This window comes from Chamaea fasciata, unplaced genomic scaffold (genome assembly GCF_029207755.1).
Source record: "Chamaea fasciata isolate MVZ Bird 193981 ecotype frontalis unplaced genomic scaffold, bChaFas1.0.hap1 SCAF_7, whole genome shotgun sequence".
Lineage (NCBI taxonomy): Eukaryota > Metazoa > Chordata > Aves > Passeriformes > Sylviidae > Chamaea > Chamaea fasciata.
This window is the reverse complement of record NW_027094092.1, coordinates 25,441,001-25,458,718: the sequence shown is the minus strand read 5'-3', so window position 1 is coordinate 25,458,718 and position 17,718 is coordinate 25,441,001. Positions and strand designations below refer to the sequence as shown.

At 41.8% G+C, this 17,718-nt stretch overlaps 1 protein-coding gene across 1 annotated transcript in view; it reads left to right on the top strand.

Moving 5' to 3' along the window:
- Positions 1-17,718, top strand: part of LTK (leukocyte receptor tyrosine kinase) — a 55,199-nt gene that overhangs the window by 30,099 nt on the left and 7,382 nt on the right. The window contains exons 12-25 of the mRNA XM_066186974.1: positions 238-388; positions 2,526-2,657; positions 3,166-3,322; positions 4,414-4,596; positions 5,117-5,215; positions 5,750-5,902; positions 6,630-6,740; positions 7,384-7,570; positions 8,281-8,371; positions 9,604-9,668; positions 11,650-11,779; positions 12,989-13,086; positions 15,402-15,494; positions 16,085-16,186. Of these exons, the coding sequence (XP_066043071.1) occupies positions 238-388; positions 2,526-2,657; positions 3,166-3,322; positions 4,414-4,596; positions 5,117-5,215; positions 5,750-5,902; positions 6,630-6,740; positions 7,384-7,570; positions 8,281-8,371; positions 9,604-9,668; positions 11,650-11,779; positions 12,989-13,086; positions 15,402-15,494; positions 16,085-16,186 (1,752 nt within the window). The remainder of the gene's footprint in view (positions 1-237; positions 389-2,525; positions 2,658-3,165; positions 3,323-4,413; positions 4,597-5,116; positions 5,216-5,749; positions 5,903-6,629; positions 6,741-7,383; positions 7,571-8,280; positions 8,372-9,603; positions 9,669-11,649; positions 11,780-12,988; positions 13,087-15,401; positions 15,495-16,084; positions 16,187-17,718) is intronic.

Sequence of the window (17,718 nt, the reverse complement as noted above, 5' to 3'; positions counted from 1 at the left end):
TGTTATTTGCTCCTGCAGTCTCTGTTTCTAGTACCCGGGTGAGGGTTGGTCTGTCCTTTTGCGCAACCTACCTACATGGGCCTCAGACAAAGAATAGCCACAAGCTGCTACAGCAGGGAGCCTGCTCTGGAGAAATGTCTGTTTGGAAGTGAGGGTTGGGGAGTCCTTGCAGATGGATTTACTTTGGGGATGAGAAGTGTGAGAGCCATTTCTTCAATTATTTACTTTGTCTTGCAGGATTTCTGCCTATGGAGCAGCCGGAGGGAAGGGAGCCAAAAACCACAATAAGAGGTCCCACGGGGTCTTCATCTCAGCCACCTTCCACCTGGAGAAGGATGAGCTGCTGTACATCTTAGTGGGGCAACAGGGGGAGGATGCCTGCCCTGGGGTGAGGACCACAAAGCACATGTGGGCAGAGACCTTGCAGATACTATTCTGTGGGTGGCTTGGGGTTTGGTGATAGAAGACAGAATTTCCAGAATCCAGCAATGAAATCTAGTCAGGAGACAGGAAAGAACCAATAAAAGAAGTTAGAAAGAATCTCAAAACAGATATAAAGGACACTGAAAAGAAAAACAATCCCAAAATGTACAAACAAATATGAAGCCCGCAGAAACTTTGCTTTAAGCTCCCGGTGTTCGAAATAAGTTCTTCATCAGCTCTCTTGTGCTTATTTTAAGCAGGAAGCTCATAGGCAAGTAATGTGCTCCCTCTCTTGTTTTTCCACAGTCTAGGTTATTTTCTGTCTGCCAGGATTTTCAGAAAATTTACTATTATTTATGGAAGCATCCAGCAGTGTTGTGGCTGCACTGTTACATACTTTCTAAGCTGAGAGACTAAAGTCTGAATCCAAAGCCTTCCAAAACCAGTGAGAATCTTCCCACTAACTCCGGTGGCCCCTGGATTAGGTTTTTGTGATGACAAAAAAACACTAATGAGAAATGGAAATTGGTAACATGAGCACTTATATACGTGTCCTCTAAATGCTAGACCAAATGATCTGAAAGTCCTTTTGTCACTTAGGCTTAAAAACTACCTTTTTTCAGCATTAGCTCTTGATACTGCCTTGTTCCAGAGATGCTGTTAACCCCTGCCCAGGTGCAAAGATGCTTTTTCCCCACAGACTGGTGTGTTTGGGTATGCATAAACTATTCCTGTAGGCATTTGAAATTATTGTTTACTTTCCCACAGGATAGGATGTCTTACCTAGATGCTGCAACAGACTCTAAACCCACCTTTTCTTCACTTTATACAGTACAAGAATCGTAACTATTTAAATAAAAGATACATTCGTGTATCTGCAGTTTGCTTTTCAGCGCACTCTCTAGTTTTAGGTCATAATCTGAAAAGTTGCCCATTAATTCATTGCATTTCATAATTTGTTCTCCAAATTGCAAATTATAACCCAGCACTATCTCCCTTTGGCAGGTGCTACTGGAAAAAGTTGCACTTAATTTTTCCCACTTCCAAAGCCCAACTTTCTTTGGCTTTGGAAATTGTGATGAATCTGTATGTTGGGTGACTAATGTTTGTTTTTCCTTCTCTGGAGAAGGTCTGTGGCTCCAAACCTTGATTCTGTCTCCTCAGATGTACCCCAGTTGCTTTTCCCTGGTCTTCATCTACCTTGCCATCTTTTATTCTCCTGTTTGCATTAACCAGACAAATTGTTCCACCAAGAAAGGCCATGTGCCATCACTAACAGAATTAAGAAAGAGCTCTCCCTCTGTCAATTTTCAATCCTAATCTCAGTCTTGGGATGAGATGCAATGGGCAGAAAATGGAATATGTTCCACCTGAATGTGATGAAGAACTTCTTTGCTGTGAGGGTCACTGAGAACTGGAACAGGTTTCCCAGAGAGATTGTAGAGTCTTCTTCTCTGCAGAAGAAACACCATCTGGACACAATCCTGAGTTATACACTCCAGGGAAGTCTGTTGAGCAGGGAGGTTGGACTGACTAGATGACTTTCAGTGGTCACTTCCAGTCTTCTTCATTCTGCGATTCTGCATGAATGAGAGGACACAGGCAGTAAGACTGGTGCAGGAATAGGAAACTGGGTCTCCAAATTACTCTTCAAAGATGTATCAATAGATTATTCCCAGTTATCTGTGGGTCACCTTTGCTTTATGCATTTATCTCTGTGAGAAATAAATAGTACATGTGTCAGTAAGAAAATTCTCCGAATTAATCCACAATCCAAAATATTTAAATGTTATAAGAAGTTCTTAATTGCAAAATATTAATTATGTGAAATTAACAATGAGTTATTACTTTTTCCCTGTATGCATCTTTATTTTCATTTGCATGTGTAATGCGAGTTTGCAAATCAGAAGTCACAGACAGATCTATCCCTCAGCTGTCAGTCCTAGTAGAAAAGGTCACTTTTTACAAAGATAATCTACATACTGGTTTATATATGCCTAATATGCATGACAAGCATTATGACATTATTATACTGAAATACACAGACAAGTCTCAAGAGCAGACTTTGCTGATATCTGAGTCCATTTCTTGTCTCCTTTCAGGGCAATCCTGAAACCCAGAAGATCTGCTTAGGGGAGTCATCTCTCATTGAAGAAGATTACAAAAAAAAAAGGGACCGGAAGGAATGGGCTGGAGGAGGTGGGGGTGGAGGAGGAGCAACCTACATCTTTAGAGTAAGTATTTCCTCTTTTCATCTTGCCTGAGCAGTGTCCAGCAGAGCAACTAGCTCTCACTGTCAGTTATGGCATATGATAAATAGTTCTTTCAAAAAAGATTATGAAAAATGAATCTTCCTCTTCTGCCTCTCTCTCCCTCTCCTCTTTCTGTCTCTCTTCGGTTTTTGTCTTTTTAGTTGTTATCCCTGTCACTAGGCTAGCTGAACTGGTTCCTCAGTCCTTAACAGCTCAGATGTGGGAATTGCACCAGGATCCCACTTTAATGCTGGCAGCAGTCCTAAAAAAATGAATCACAGAACCTTGATGTTCAGTTAAACTGTTACTTTTGTACTCAGGAACATGATGTGAAATATTTTTGTAATGATTCTATGAGACAAGCAGTAGCATTGCCCTGGCCTTAGGCCACTCTTCTTTGGGATGCTTTCGTGATCTTTGATAAGTTTGTGTGAGTTCACATATCCAAGGGATGTGAAGTTTTTCTGATATTTGATGGGGGGTTTTCCAGCAGAAGGATGGGATTTTCGAACCTTTGCTCATCGCAGCAGGAGGAGGAGGAAAAGCCTACCTGAAGGCTCAGGACAACTCCCTGGATGATGGACCCCTGGAGCAATTCGAGAACAGCACTGCAGTGCCTGGAGTCAATGGGAGGACTGGGGCAGCAGGTGAGACACTAAAACCACACGAGGTCTGAATAAGGTGGCTGAATACACTCGTCCTCTAGGCATGAAGTGAAGGGCTTCTTTTTCAGTCTTTTGGAATTTTTCTCTGGCAGTAGTTTCTCAAAATATGCTGGTAATATGTAAGGGATATCATCTTATATGTTGTGTCACCAGATAAAAAGAGAATGCACAGGACAGGTGATGAGTGCTCCAGTAGAGGCAATTCTGTAGGAGGAATCCTCCCTTCTATGAACTGAACCAGCAAAAATGATGTCTGAAGGATGGAGCCCGCTTCTTCACACTGTAACAATGGCCTTTGAAGAGAAGACTTTTTCCTCTTACTCCCCTTAAACCTGAACAACAACAATTCTATTATGGGAATTATACCAGAAATTGAAGCATATTTATAATCCTGTGATGGCCGGGCCTAGAATCCATTCCCAGGAGATAAAAAAAAGTCTGGTGGTTGTCCGTGTCCTGCTGTAGTAGGCTTAGAGAAAGGCCACTAAAGTGAGATGTAGAAATCTAATTTATTTTTATTTCCCTGGGGAACTCAGCATTTTACAAGGCTGACTGCCCTAACCAGTTATCCTGAAGGGGAGTGGTAGGCTTCTTATTTTCTTAACACCACAAGAAATTACAGAATCACAGAATCACTAGGTTGGAAGACAGCTTCAAAATCGTAAATCCAACCCATGCCCCAACACTTCAACTAAACCAAGTGCCACATCCAGTCTTTTTTAAAATACATCCAGGGATGGTGACTCCACCACCTCCCTGGCAGACCATTCCAGTGCTTTATCACCCTTTCTGTAAAAAACTTTTTCTTAATATCCAACCTATATTTCCCTGAATTGCTGCTGAGGTGTTGGTTTATGCAGTACATGCCACAGGGTGTGCATTAGGTTTCCTGTTTGTTATTGCCCATGGCAGCAAGGAGCTTGTCTGTATATTTTTTTAAACTTAAAGAAAAGTTTACCTTGATCTAGGCATTTAAGAAACCAATAAGGGCTCATCTCTGTCTCTCTACAAAGCATCTCTGCTTGTGCCTCTCTCACCTGTTCTTGTTTTCTTTTCTCACACTCTGACTGAAGGTGGAGGTGGCGGCTGGCAAGATGAGAGTCTGCTTCCTCAGGCTGGGAAGTCCCTTCTGGAAGGTGGAGAAGGAGGTCAAGCTTGTCCCCAAGCACTAGCCAAGCTCCAGTGGACCACCTCTGGTGGTTTTGGTGGAGGAGGAGGAGCTTGCACTTCTGGGGGAGGAGGCGGAGGGTACAGAGGTAAGCCTGCTGGGGCAATAGTCATGGTGACTCATCTTGTGCCCTTCAGAGCACGTGCAGGTCAGAGACAGTGCTCTTAGTGCAGAAGTGCATGGCTGCCGGAGGTGAGGCACAGATACTTCAAGCTGAACAGTATGAAACCTGCTCTCCACCATCTCTCTATAACTGGGGAAATCAAGGATATAAAAGTGTTCCTATGTGATTTAGTATTTGGAAGGTGTGGTGAATCACCCCTTCACACATTCCCAAGTTACCCATGGAAAATGTTCCATTTCTTTTTTCTGTTCAAAACAAATTCATTTTTACCTTGCTGAACTGAGAAACCTACATTAGATAAAGTCACTTAACTAATAATGGTACTTGCTGGGTCAGGCGGGGGTTTGGCATTATACGATCCAATATCGCTGGAAGGTTGTAGAGTGAACCCAGGTAATAATAGGAATGAATACAACCCTTCAGAGACATCACATTTTTTGCAGCATGCAGCACTGATCAGCTAACCACACTTTTCTATCCACAGGGGGACATGCTTCTGACAGTGATGATATCACAGGTGGTGGACAGGATGGCATCTCTTTTGTGAACCCCATAGGAGAGATCTTCTTGCATCCCTTGGCAGGTACAATATGGTTCTTATTCTCATTTCTTTTCTTCCTCCTTTTTCCTTCTTCCTCTCTATTTCCTTTTTTCACCTCCCTCTTCTCATGTCTCTTTTTAATTCATTTCATTAAACCTTATTTCATGCTGCTCTTTTTTATTCATTTCATTAAACCTTATTTCATGCTGCAGGTCAGATCTTTAGCTGTGGTCATTTCTTTAAATATTTCCATAGTGCTCTGGTACCTTTTTTCTCTCAATCTCTAAACCAGGAGAGACACCAGTCATCAGGTTCAACTGCACATCCTCAGTCCCCGACATTTCCAATTCACTTCAAGGCCTCTCTGTTTGCTTAAGGAACCAAATATCTTCTTCCCTACTGAACCCCAGCAGGCTTCTGACATGTCCACCCTGTGTTGGACTATCTGCTCTTTTGCAGTGAAGGAGAGAAGTTGTAGGTACCTGCTGGGTTTTGTTCTGTTGGTTTTTTACCTTACTGGAACAAGATAGGAAAAACTGAACTAAGCCCACCTGTTGTGTCTGATTCCTTGTTCAGCCATGGAGAGTCATGGTGAGGTGGAGGTTCAGATCTATCTTAACTGCAGCCACTGCCACTCAGACAACTGCAAGCGGGACCCTAAAACAAACCTGCCAGTCTGCCAGTGTGAGATGGGGGCTGTGCTGGCCAACGACAATGTCACCTGCACTGGTGAGTTTGTGCTTCATTGGATAACATCTCTATTCTTTATATCATATCTCCTTCTGGCTTTTTTGATGTTCAATTCCCAAGGTGCAGCTAGTGGTTCCAGTGGACAAGGTGTTGTGAGAAATGTCAGTCAAACATAGGACTGAAAATTCCTGCTGACCTTTGTTTACATGCTGAGCTGCATCTCTGCCACCATTTCCAACATTCACATTTGGATTAGGCAGGAGGTAAAATATCTGTAAAGAGATGTGGTGTGAATTTCCTGAATGGGCTCAGTGTATCAGATATTTAAGCATAAATACCTCTCCAGGATAACGTACCACCTACTGCTGAGTTATTTAAGCCACAAATTGTTTCCTTCCACAGCAGTTTCCCACTGTGCCTGTCAGCTGATGCCTTATACTCACAGTTATTTCCTCCTGGAGCTCCAAAACACCAAGACTAGAAATTTTCAACCTATGAGTAGTGATGTTACCATTTATAGAAAGCTGAAGCATGGATAAGAAATCTGTGGTTTATCGATTTTGCTCTATCTTCACAATGATTTTTAAATTATTTAGATACTATTTCAACTTTCAAGACTATATGGAGGGATTTGCTGTAATTTTTATAAGATGCTCTAACCATGATCTCTATACTGTTTTCTGAAATATAAGAAATATTCAGAGGAATGTTTTACATTAGCTCTTGTTGTTTTCTGATTAATGCACTTCTGCTTTTATTCTTCCAGTGCCCCAGGGTCCTATACCAGAGGGACAGCTGCCTCTCCCCCTCCTCTTAGCTGTGGTTTCTGTGATTGTGGTGCTTGGAATGATCCTCACTTGTGGCAGCCTGTCTATCAGTAAGATACACTTACTTCTTATCACCCTTTGACCTGGCTTTTTCCATTTAAGTTAGACAAAAGAAGAACATCTGGCCATGTGCTGCTGCTTTCAATACTTGGAGCCAAAGTGTTGTGGTCTCCCAGGTGGATTGGAGGAACAGGGAAAAAGAAGAGATAGAAAACATCACCACCCACAGTCAGACGCAAGCACAATCCCTAAAGGCAATGACTGCTCTTCCCCGGTATTTGCCCCAGAACAAAAGAGCCAGGAAAGCCTTCTCAGCAGGTGTAGCAGCCACTGCAATACTGGATGAAATCACACCCTGCAATTAAATATGTAATTTATTCAGGGAGATGGTTTGATTTTTGGGACTTGATGTTAGCAAGATGTCTTGTGGAGTGCTCTTCCTCAGCCAATGCACAAAGCACCATAGGAACTCTAAGCTGTTCCCAGGTGATTAGGTGCCTGCAGGAATAAGACTGTTTGCATATCCAGTCACTGAAGACTGTGAAGAAGAGCATAATTCTGGCAAGCCAGAGACATTTCTGGACCATTTGTAATTATGGGATTGGTGTCAGTCTGTTCTGTATGGCCAGCATTATCTTTTCTGTCCAGTTGTAGATCTTGTTTGTGCATTTTTGTTCATCTCTCCACCCACAGTTTATCACCTGAAGAAGCAGCAACTGGAAGGATCCAGAGCACGACTGCAGAGCCCAGAATATAAACTGAGCAAAATCCGTACATCTGTCATCATGACTGATTACAACCCCAACTACTGCTTTGCGGGGAAGGCCGCCACTTTGAGCGAGCTGAAGGAGATCCCACGGAAGAACATCTCCCTGCTTCGGTGAGAAAATGGGCCACCCGTCTGACTAACTGCAAAGCACCCGGTCCAAGTCAGCCAAAATACAACAGATGTGATACTTGCTATGTTCTCTAAGATAACTTGATTCCATAAAATTCTCAAGCAGAAGTGTAAGATCATGAGTCTACTGTTCCATGTCATGTTCCCACACATAGGTATTTCACCTCTACTGTGACTGTGTTTTTATTGCACTTGCCTCCTGGCAATAGCTCCCTTCCAAATCTGTAGCAGTATGTCTGTTTCAGCATTTCCCATCACAAGGAAATTTCTTTTCACAAGGAGATACATGCTAGCTTGCTCTTCAACTCCATACTATCCAGATGATACAGATCAAAGTTATATAAACTTTAGAAAGAACAATTTGGTCATTCTTGTGTCTTACGCAATCTCCTGAAGACATCAGTCTGCAACCACCTTATTCTATTGTTCTGCATTTTTCTTGTCTTGTTTTTGCCATACTTGGTGAGAGACCCTAGGATTGAGCAGGCCTATTTTTTGCCCACAACCATTGAGGATCCAACCTCTCTTTTTTAGTGACAGTGACAGAAAATACTGATAAGCTATTTTCAGAAGCTTTGAGATGAAAACAAAACTCTGTTTTTGATTTGTCTTGGACTGGATGAAGAGAAGAGCTTGGCCAACACTGGATCCAAGGACATATGACATCTGTTCCCTCTCTTTTTTTCTTGCAGAGCACTAGGACATGGTGCATTTGGTGAGGTTTATGAGGGAACTGTGGTAGGCATTGCAGGGGATCCCAACCCTCTACAAGTGGCTATCAAGGTCAGTACCCACAAATTTCTTATACAGCAATAATTACCCATTATTTTATTACTATTCCAGCTGGAAATTCATGTTGATCATATGCATAATGGCATATCCATACCTGTAATGCAGGCTTGGACACATTGCTGCATCCAGGCATTATCAGCTTTGATTTGAGTGCTTTCTCCTAAGTTCTTCACATGATGTATTTAAAATTCTAGGTTGTTTCTCAGTGACTTCCCTTTATGCTGAGAGTAGTGTTTTTCTACTGTATGTGAAGTTTTCAGGTAGTCTCTTGACATTGCACAGTGTTAAAGATGCTGTTGTGAACATATGTTGCAATATCATGCTATTTTCCCATGTCATTAATGCCAAGAGATGACAAGATGATTTTCTTTGAAATTACTGTCATTGCCTCAGGTTTTGTCAATTACTCATCTCTAAAGTTAAGGATTCTCATAGTCTGCTTGTTATTTTTTAAGCTTGTGACTCAGAGAACCAAATCTGCTTCTATGAGCTCAGCTCAAGAACATAGCCTTCATTAATAAAAAGAAGTTCTACTGTTACTCATCCTGTCTTTCATGTAATGAACTTCCCTGTGCCACTGCACAAATGTGGGTGAAAATCCAGGACACTAATAAGCAGTTGGAACTGCCCAACTCAGTTTCACTATACAGACTGGAAGAAACACCAGAGCACAGGGGCAAACTGAAGGAGATCAGCATGTTGTTCATTTGTGGTAATCCAGTTCACTGTATCAGCAGAAGATGTTGTCCAAATCTGCTGGCAGGAAGGAAACCTACAGAGGCGTGTGACACAAGTATTTAAATCAAGTGGCTGTATGTGTCATACGATATATAGACATGTGCTGCAATGTTGACGCAAAAAAGGAGAGGATAAATAACAGTTGTTATTTTGAAGACCTTTCTAGGTCTGTAAGTCCCCACTTAATATTTTTCTTGATGTGTACCTGAAGCCATTTTTGCTCCAGAATTATGCATAGAGTTCAATTCAAACAAAAAATTCTTCAAGTAGGTCAGTGGTTTCCTCTTCTGACTTTAACTAGCAAATGGGTCACATGCAGTGCAATAAGCTGGGCTCTGAAAGGACGAGCCCCTGCTCTTAGGTTCCTGAGGTGATTTACATGTTACATGCTCATTTCTCTTTTTTTGTTTTTTTTTCTCTGGTGGTCACACAAATGTTCTCAATTCTTTGGTGGCATGGCCCTCACTGCCTTTATCTCTCAACAGACCTTACCAGAAGTCTGCTCAGAGCAGGATGAGATGGATTTCCTGATGGAGGCATTGATTATCAGGTATAGTTTAAGGGGTTTTTACTGATGGTGAGCAGGGGAAGAAAGAGTACTGCAGGGAATCATAGAATAATTTATTCCCTTGCCTATGTTAAGAAAAGAAGTTTGGTCTTATTTTTCACCAGATGGCATTTTAGTAGCATAAAAGGTACTACTTGTTTATCTCAAACAAGATAACTGAGGTTCTTTTGTTGCCTGTCTCTGGTGCTTTAACACCAGTAGGCAACTTGGCTGCACACAGCAGAGAGACGGAGAAGAGAATCAGAAGGACAAGAAGGCTCATGGCTGAGATAAAAACAGTTTAATAGGTAAAGCAAAATCTATGTGAGTAATCCAAGCAGCATGAAAGGATTCATTCCCTACTTCCCATGAGCAGGCATGTGTTCAGCCGTCCCAGGAAAGCAGGACTCCATCATGCACAGCAGCTGCTTGGGAAGACAAATGCCAAACTCTGATTGACCCTTTCCCCTCCTCCTCCTTCTTTCCTCAGCTTTTATAGCGGAGCATGATGCCATACAGTATGGGATGTCCCTTTGGTCAGATGGAGCCAGCTGTCCCGGCTGTGTCCCCTCACAACCTCTTGTCCTCACAGCCTTCTCACTGCGGGGGAGGTGTGTGTGCGTGTGAAAAAACTCAATGCTGTGTCAGCACTGCTCAGCAGGAGCTAAAATATCAATGTGTTATCAACACTGTTTTGATCACAAATATAAAATATAGCACCATATGAGCTACTGTGAGGAAAATTAACTATCCCACCTAAAAATCCTTACAATTTAACAAAAACTTCCGTTTATTGGTTCTGCTGGTCCTGATCAAAAGAGTAAGAAGGTACAATGTTATTGCACAGACATGTTCTGTGTTTGATTTAATGTCTTTGCAAGCTTCACAGAACCTTTATAAGGTCCTATGTGCATGACGCTCTGACAGTGAATTATAAGATCTATAAAACCTTCTTGGAAAAGATAACAGATATCCACTCCTGTCACCACCTGTACTTTAGGTACCCCAGCCTTAGAATTTACTTCATTTACAGAAATTCATAATCTTAAAACAATAGCAGGAACAAGGGTGACTTTAAAGTAGTAGCATAGTCGAGGTTGATTGTAAGTATTTGGAATTTATACATTTTGAATTTGTGTGATGTGACGTTCCTCTTCTCATTGTCTGGCCCAGCTCATACTTAGATGCTGGTTTTCTGCTATTAAAGCATGAATCTCATGAGATAGTGCCACTCCCTACAGTCTGCAAGAACTTTGGTAGCTGAACAGGAGGTAGAACTGATGAATGTTTTTTTAAAGAGCAATTTTAATCAATTAAGGAGTGCCTTGATTCACTTAGTAGCACGACTCTTTCTCTTCCCCAACTTCCTTTCTATTTTTAGTTCCTTTATTATCCAGGTAATCATTATCTAAGGGAAGACGCTGCTGTCTAATGACTGAGTCTTACTGTGCTTCGTGACAGCCTCAGCTTCCTTTTATAAAAAGCAGAATCACATAAGCTGCTGCTGCAGTAGGTATTAGCTGAGTCCCTCTGGCAGACTAAACACTGAACTGAGTAACCCAAACTACACAGCACTATAGCTAAAATAACCAGTGGTGAATTAAGATCCCTACCAGTCAGGACTTTGTGTCACAAATGTCAATTAAATTTACATGCTTAACTTTCTTATCCCTCTCATGTCACTCTCATCTTTCAGTCAGTGTGTCTATTAAATTCTGTTTTCACAGACAGAAGGCTCTGCTTTGCTTTTAGCTTTTCATACTTTCTGCTGAAGGCTTTTCATGGGCAAAGCCAGGCATAACCCTGTTCTTGGGGCTGTCATAACCAGAGAGGCATTTTGATATGGCCAAAGAACTTTTTGTAACTGCATCAGGATTTGCATCAGTCCAGACTGTCAAATCTCAAGGCACAGTGAGAATGGATAGATGCTGGCCAGGTACTAATGCTTTGTTTCTCTTCCATGTGCTGTGACCTTGGCTTTCAGTAAGTTCAATCACCAAAATATCGTGCAGTGCATCGGTGTCAGCCTACAGACACTGCCTCGCTTCATTCTGCTGGAGCTCATGGCTGGGGGAGACATGAAGAGCTTCCTTCGGCAGAACCGACCCAGGATGGTGAGAGAACTTCCCTGAGAGGCTTGTAGTCGATTTTGGTGTGACTGCTTTCATGTTTTTATCAAGTGGATAAAGGCACTGAAGCCAAGCCAGGCTGTGTGCGTGTGCCCCAGCTCCCACAGACTTCCAGATACCTGTGTGTGTTTGCTTGATGCAAGCAGGTGTCAGTGAGATAAAGCAGGGCCAGAAACTTCAGTCTATTAGAAACTGAGGAGGTAAAATCCTGTCCTGCCATTCTAGACTTCTCTGTCAATTAGACTATAAATAATTGGTCTTTCTTTTTTCAATACCTGCTTTGTTTTCAGTGTTCTGTGATGACACATGAGGAGTTATAGTTATAATCAGAATTCGCAGCACTAAGTCCTCAGCAGGTGTGCATAGGCACCATATGGAGAGGCACAAATTTATACCAGTTGAAGAGCTGAGTCTAATTTATTTTATATATCTCAGGCTTTGATGAGCAGTGTAGTAATTTCTCCTCACCCTTCCTGAGAGCAATAAAGGAGTTCCTAGAGAAAAACTAACAAAAAATTTCCCTATGGAGGACAATGTAAAGAGAGTGGAAATAAGCAGGGGTCCTGGAAAAAGTCTTCTTCATTGTTCTTAGGGAAGTACAGACGGTGAAGTGTTAGTACCAGTCCTGGAGTCCTGTGGTAAAGCATATCTTTTTTGCATACTTCTCCTGAGGGTAGTCACTGTTCTTCTACCAGGACAGATAAGCTGATGAATGCTGATGTTGGCGTAAAGGTGTGCCCTTGTGCATCTTTACTCTCTCTTGTTCATGGGCTAATTTCTGTTGATAATTTATTTGACTTGCTCTTTAAAAGTGGGTGCTTTTCTTCCTCTTTATCTCACCTGTTAAACCTGATTGTCTATTGATTTCACATAACACAGTAGGGAATAGTTCTCTCCCACCCCCTCTAACAGGCTACTCCCACCAGGCCATGAATCTCTTGTTGGCTTGCACTCACGTACGGTGCCCAAGAGAGGTGAAATCTGAAAGGTTTTGGGACTAAATAAGAATTTACTCATTTTCTAACTCTTTGCTTTGATCTGCTTTACGTTCCTCTTTGCTCCTTACTCATTTAACCCTTCCCCCATCCTGTATGTATGTCTCTCCCTTTCCCTTCTTCTGCCTTCAATTATTATCCCCTCTCCTGAATTATATACCTCGCTATCCTTCCCTTACCATTTAACGTCCTTTTCCAGAATCAACCATCCACGCTAACAATGCAGGACCTGCTGAATATAGCCAGGGATATTGCCTGCGGCTGTAAATATCTGGAAGAGAATCATTTCATCCACAGGTGAGGAGAAATAGTCTCTTCTGATGTGTCTCAAGGAGCATGAGGCTCACACACTTTCTATTTGCAGCGGATTAGACAGGACTAATCTCCACAGGGGAGACAGATTATTTTCTCTACCAATACAGGCTTGTGCTTAGATGACCAGGTGGATCTCCTTGGTTTTTTTTAGGAGTTAGGCTCCACACTGTTCTTTGCAGCCCTGGAGGGAGAGCAATGTTCTGTTCCAAGTGAGAGGGTTTAAGTACTTATTTTCGGGTGCCTGCGATGTGAAGACAGTTGAGATTAGCCCTGTAGTCCACTAGATGGTAGTGTCACTCTGTGTTGGCTGATAAGACAGTATGGTATTTATTTCCTTTCTCATCTCCTTATCTTGACTCAAATGCTTTCCCTATCCCACCAGCATAGGACAGTCCATAATATTTGAGCCAAATATTAGCAAATATTAGACCTACTAGAGAAGGGTAGTGCAAGGATGACAGGGGATAAAAACACATCTCAGGCTTCCTTCCCAGCTCAGTGGCTGACCTGGTTGCATTGTCTTGGGAAGCCCATATTTATCTCTTCAAATTCCTTTTTGCTCATTTGTTGAGCAATAAATGTTGATAGACCAATAAGAACAAAATATTTTAGAAGGGATAAAGGTTGTAGTTATCCTTTAAAAACTCTTGGTCGTGTATTGAAAAAACTTAATTTTTGATTAAGAATTGTTTCACCTCATAATGTTCCTAGGCACAGTGGGCAGCTTGATTCTTTACTGTGAAGTGCATGCTGTGTTCAGCGCTTGTGTGTAAGGGAGAGGAGAGCCCTTGCGCACCAGAGGGTCCCACAGGCTCTAACCAAACCAAGGTGCAGCCTGGAGATGTGCAGGCAGGCAATTGACTGTGTGTGAACCTATGTGGGGGGCTGTGCAGCACAGAGATGGGAAACAGTGGGCAGGGGCTGGAGAAATCCAGGGAAACAATGGCAAGCAGCAGTTGGAGCAAAAAGGCAGGAGGCTGAGATATGGGAATGTCATATGGCTTTGTGATTAGAACATCTGAAACAGTTTTCAGACTCCTTTATATTGCAACAATAAGGAAGTTCCAGTGGAAAAGGGTAGAGATTTCTGTAATTAAAAAAGAGCAGTAAGAATGTGCAGCAAGTTTTGGCTCTTGGATCTCTTAATAACTACATGAGAGGATCAGTATTCTAATTTGAAAGTTCTGAGTTAATCACTACAACATTATTTTTTAGAATCCTTACTCTAATAGCTACAGCAGTGTATGACTTAAAAAAAAATCTCTGGGTCAATCTTTGCAGTGTTAGATCTCTAATATAAGCAACTTGGGAATGAATTCATTTTGTCTTAGCCAATAATTCAGTAAATCTGAACACAAGGAATTTCCCTCAGGTTTTGTATTAGTATTTGTTAGTGATGTCAGCATTACTTAGAGTAGGTTGGGAAACGAAGAAGGCTTTCATTACAGATATCAGGAATCCTAGGGGTAAAGGTAGTGTAGTGGGGTTGTAGAGAGGCCTCTACAGGGAAGAAGTTGTCATCTAGGAGTCACAGCTGATAATAGAAAAGAAAGTTGAACCTGACTCCCAAAGCCACTGAGATTTTTCAAGGTTGGCAGTGGGAAGAAACATACATGTTGTTCAAGGAGCTTATTTTTCTTGGCAGTTAACGGGACCCCCACAGTGCTATGATTTTAATGAGTTTCTTTTCAGAACACATATTTTAAATTAGCAGAAATACTTTAGCCTTGGCCACGAAGGCACTGCTTTCATTTCTCACAAGTTAAACTTGCACCCAGCAAACAGCTGCTTCCATATGGAGCTTTGATTGATTCCATGGGAGATATCCAGATGTAACAAAGCAACAGATTACCAAATCTTGTTCTACATAACTTTTTAAGCAGCTTACTAGGACTGTCCAACAGCATCACATCTGTAGCTGATGGGGACACTGATGATACGCCCCTCTTTAATAAAAATACAGCAAGAAAGAAATCTGTCATAATGTAGTTAAAGCAAAAGAGGTTGGGTCCGCTCCTCTTCTGATACTGATGCTGTTTCCTGCCTTAGTGAAAGAAGGCGTGAATGGGGAGAGCTTGGCAAATGCTGGGTAGGAGATGTAATCCAAATGCAGTTTAAGAATTGTGGTTAACAAAATGATAATGTAAGTGGAATTCTTTCTTATTTTAACAGAGCTCTTCTCATTTGTGTAAAGATTACCCAAGTTAGACTTACAGGGCTGGGTCTAATACTTTTCCTTTACTCCTTTAACCACTTAAGAGTTTGGAATTAGAATTAATTTTTATTTTTTTTCAAAGAGATATAGCTGCAAGGAATTGCCTTTTGACCTGTACTGGAGCAGGACGAATAGCCAAAATTGGTGACTTCGGTATGGCCAGGGATATTTACAGGTAAGTGAAGGGCCATTTCATGTCTGTGGGTAACTCAGTAATGTGTACAATTTTGACAGGTTTGAACTGTTTCATGACATGTGAAGCAGTGGAACCACCTATTAGGTGTCTGAATTTGATGAGCAGTTAACTAACTTATGTTAACAGACTGTAAATTAACACATCTATGCTTATGAACCAATCCACTTCAGCTGTGGTCCCAGGAAACTATAAACACTTGAGCACACTAAACCAACCATAGGCAAATTTATTAGCTACTTGATCATAAATAATCTTAAATTAAAATTAAAAACTCCCAGCAACCATAATTATCACCTCATGATGTCAAGAAGACTTGCTGTATCAACACCCTGAGCAAAGCATTGGCAATTTGGATGTCTTTAGAACATCCTTGGTTTCCATCTCAGCTGCAAAGAGGATATAAAATCCTGCTCCAATGTGCTATTTGTGTTGATGACTTTTCCTTTTTCTCAGTTGGCCCCCACTGTTACATGAAATCCCCAGCTGCTGTTACTGTGGTGATAAGATCTTTTCTGTACCAAAGCCCTTTCAGGCTGTGTGATGTTCTCTGTGCATTTTATCTTTTCCAGAGCAAGTTACTACCGCAAGGGAGGAAGAGCCATGCTTCCGGTCAAGTGGATGCCACCAGAAGCTTTTCTAGAGGGCATTTTCACCTCCAAGACTGATACCTGGTAATAGATGTCTTTTAATCCCTTCTGCTACTCACTGAAAAGCATCAAGAAATGTACTGCTCAAGAAAAAAAAAGAAAAAAAGTGTGCTCAGTGGGAACCTTTAAAAAAGTCAGTATTTCCCAGAAAAATACGAAAAGTCTTCCCACTGCATTCAGTAGAAGTATGGCTAAAGAATCCAAAATAAGAATTTAAAATTCAAATGTAAAGAGAAGTAATAAAAATTTGCTATTCATAAATGTAGAGTATCACATAAAGCCAATCAAGAAGTAAAAACAAAAGCAGATTAGATTCTCAGGAAGTTAAAAATCCAGATAAATATCATCAAATACTTCCCTCAGCCTTCAGAATCTTCCCTTTTCGTTTCCATCAGTGACAGGGTCTGCTTAAATACCTTGTCAATGACTCTCTATATCATCCGGGATTACTCTTTTATATATATTTTTTCTTGCTGCATATAAAATGACAGCAGATTTAATCAGAAGTCCTGCTGGTTGCTGAGGAAACAATATTTATATATTGATTTCTCATGCCACTTGAGCTTTCTTCAAAATGAGCACCCCCTCAACAGTAGCACATTCATTCACAGGTGCTGGGGAATGGAAGCTTTCCAGTTGCTTAAGAACGCTTCTTTCCCTGTAGAGTGGATCCTTCAATATGCTGTACTGAGGCATTCCCTCAAATGCCACACTGACCCAGTTTCCTGAAGTTGTTAGCAATGCCGGAAGACAAGGGATTGCTTATCAGTGCCTAACTGTGTGCAGCCAGCATTAAATATTTTGAAGGAAAGTGCTACAGTTCCTGTAACACTCTATTATAAGTAACATGCATATACTGGAAATTACTTTGACCTTTGTAGCAAAAAGTGACTCTGAAAATTCTGACCCTGCTGATGTCCTGGCAGAACTCTCTTGACTTCATTGTGTCTAAGCCATGCATAATTTCTAGTGGCACTGACTATCTGACTATCTGACCTGTGAATGTAACCATATCAGAAATGCTGCTGCCTTTCAGTTTCACTGGATGTCTCTCCCTTGGTTTTGTACTTGAGTGTCTTGCTCTGAAACACTGATTCAAATGTAAGGAAACATTTGGAAGTCCCTGTCTGATCATCCAGGAGCCCCTCCAGAAGTCACACTTGTACCACCTGAGCTGGGTAGAGGCCCCTTCACAGCTACACCCCACACACTCACAGTCAGACCAGGTTTCCTTACCAGCTCAGCCCCAGGTTTCCCATAGCAGGGTCTCAGACTTCGGGATCATTAAAATAATTTAATCAAGATGCAACAACAAAATAACAGCTTGAGCTTGTTCCTCTGAGGACGGACCCCAAAGGAAGGAAGCCCTGGGCTTTTGTACCCTTACAGTCTAAGTGTGCCAAAGTCTGGAGTCATTGGCTCCTACTGTGTCTCTGAGTGCCTGGTCACCTTGCAGTGCCACAGGTCCTTGTCCCGTCTGTTTTGCAGCAGGTCAGTGCCAGGACACAGCCTCTTGCCTTGGGCTTCTGCCACCCAGAGCCCAACCTGCAGCCAAG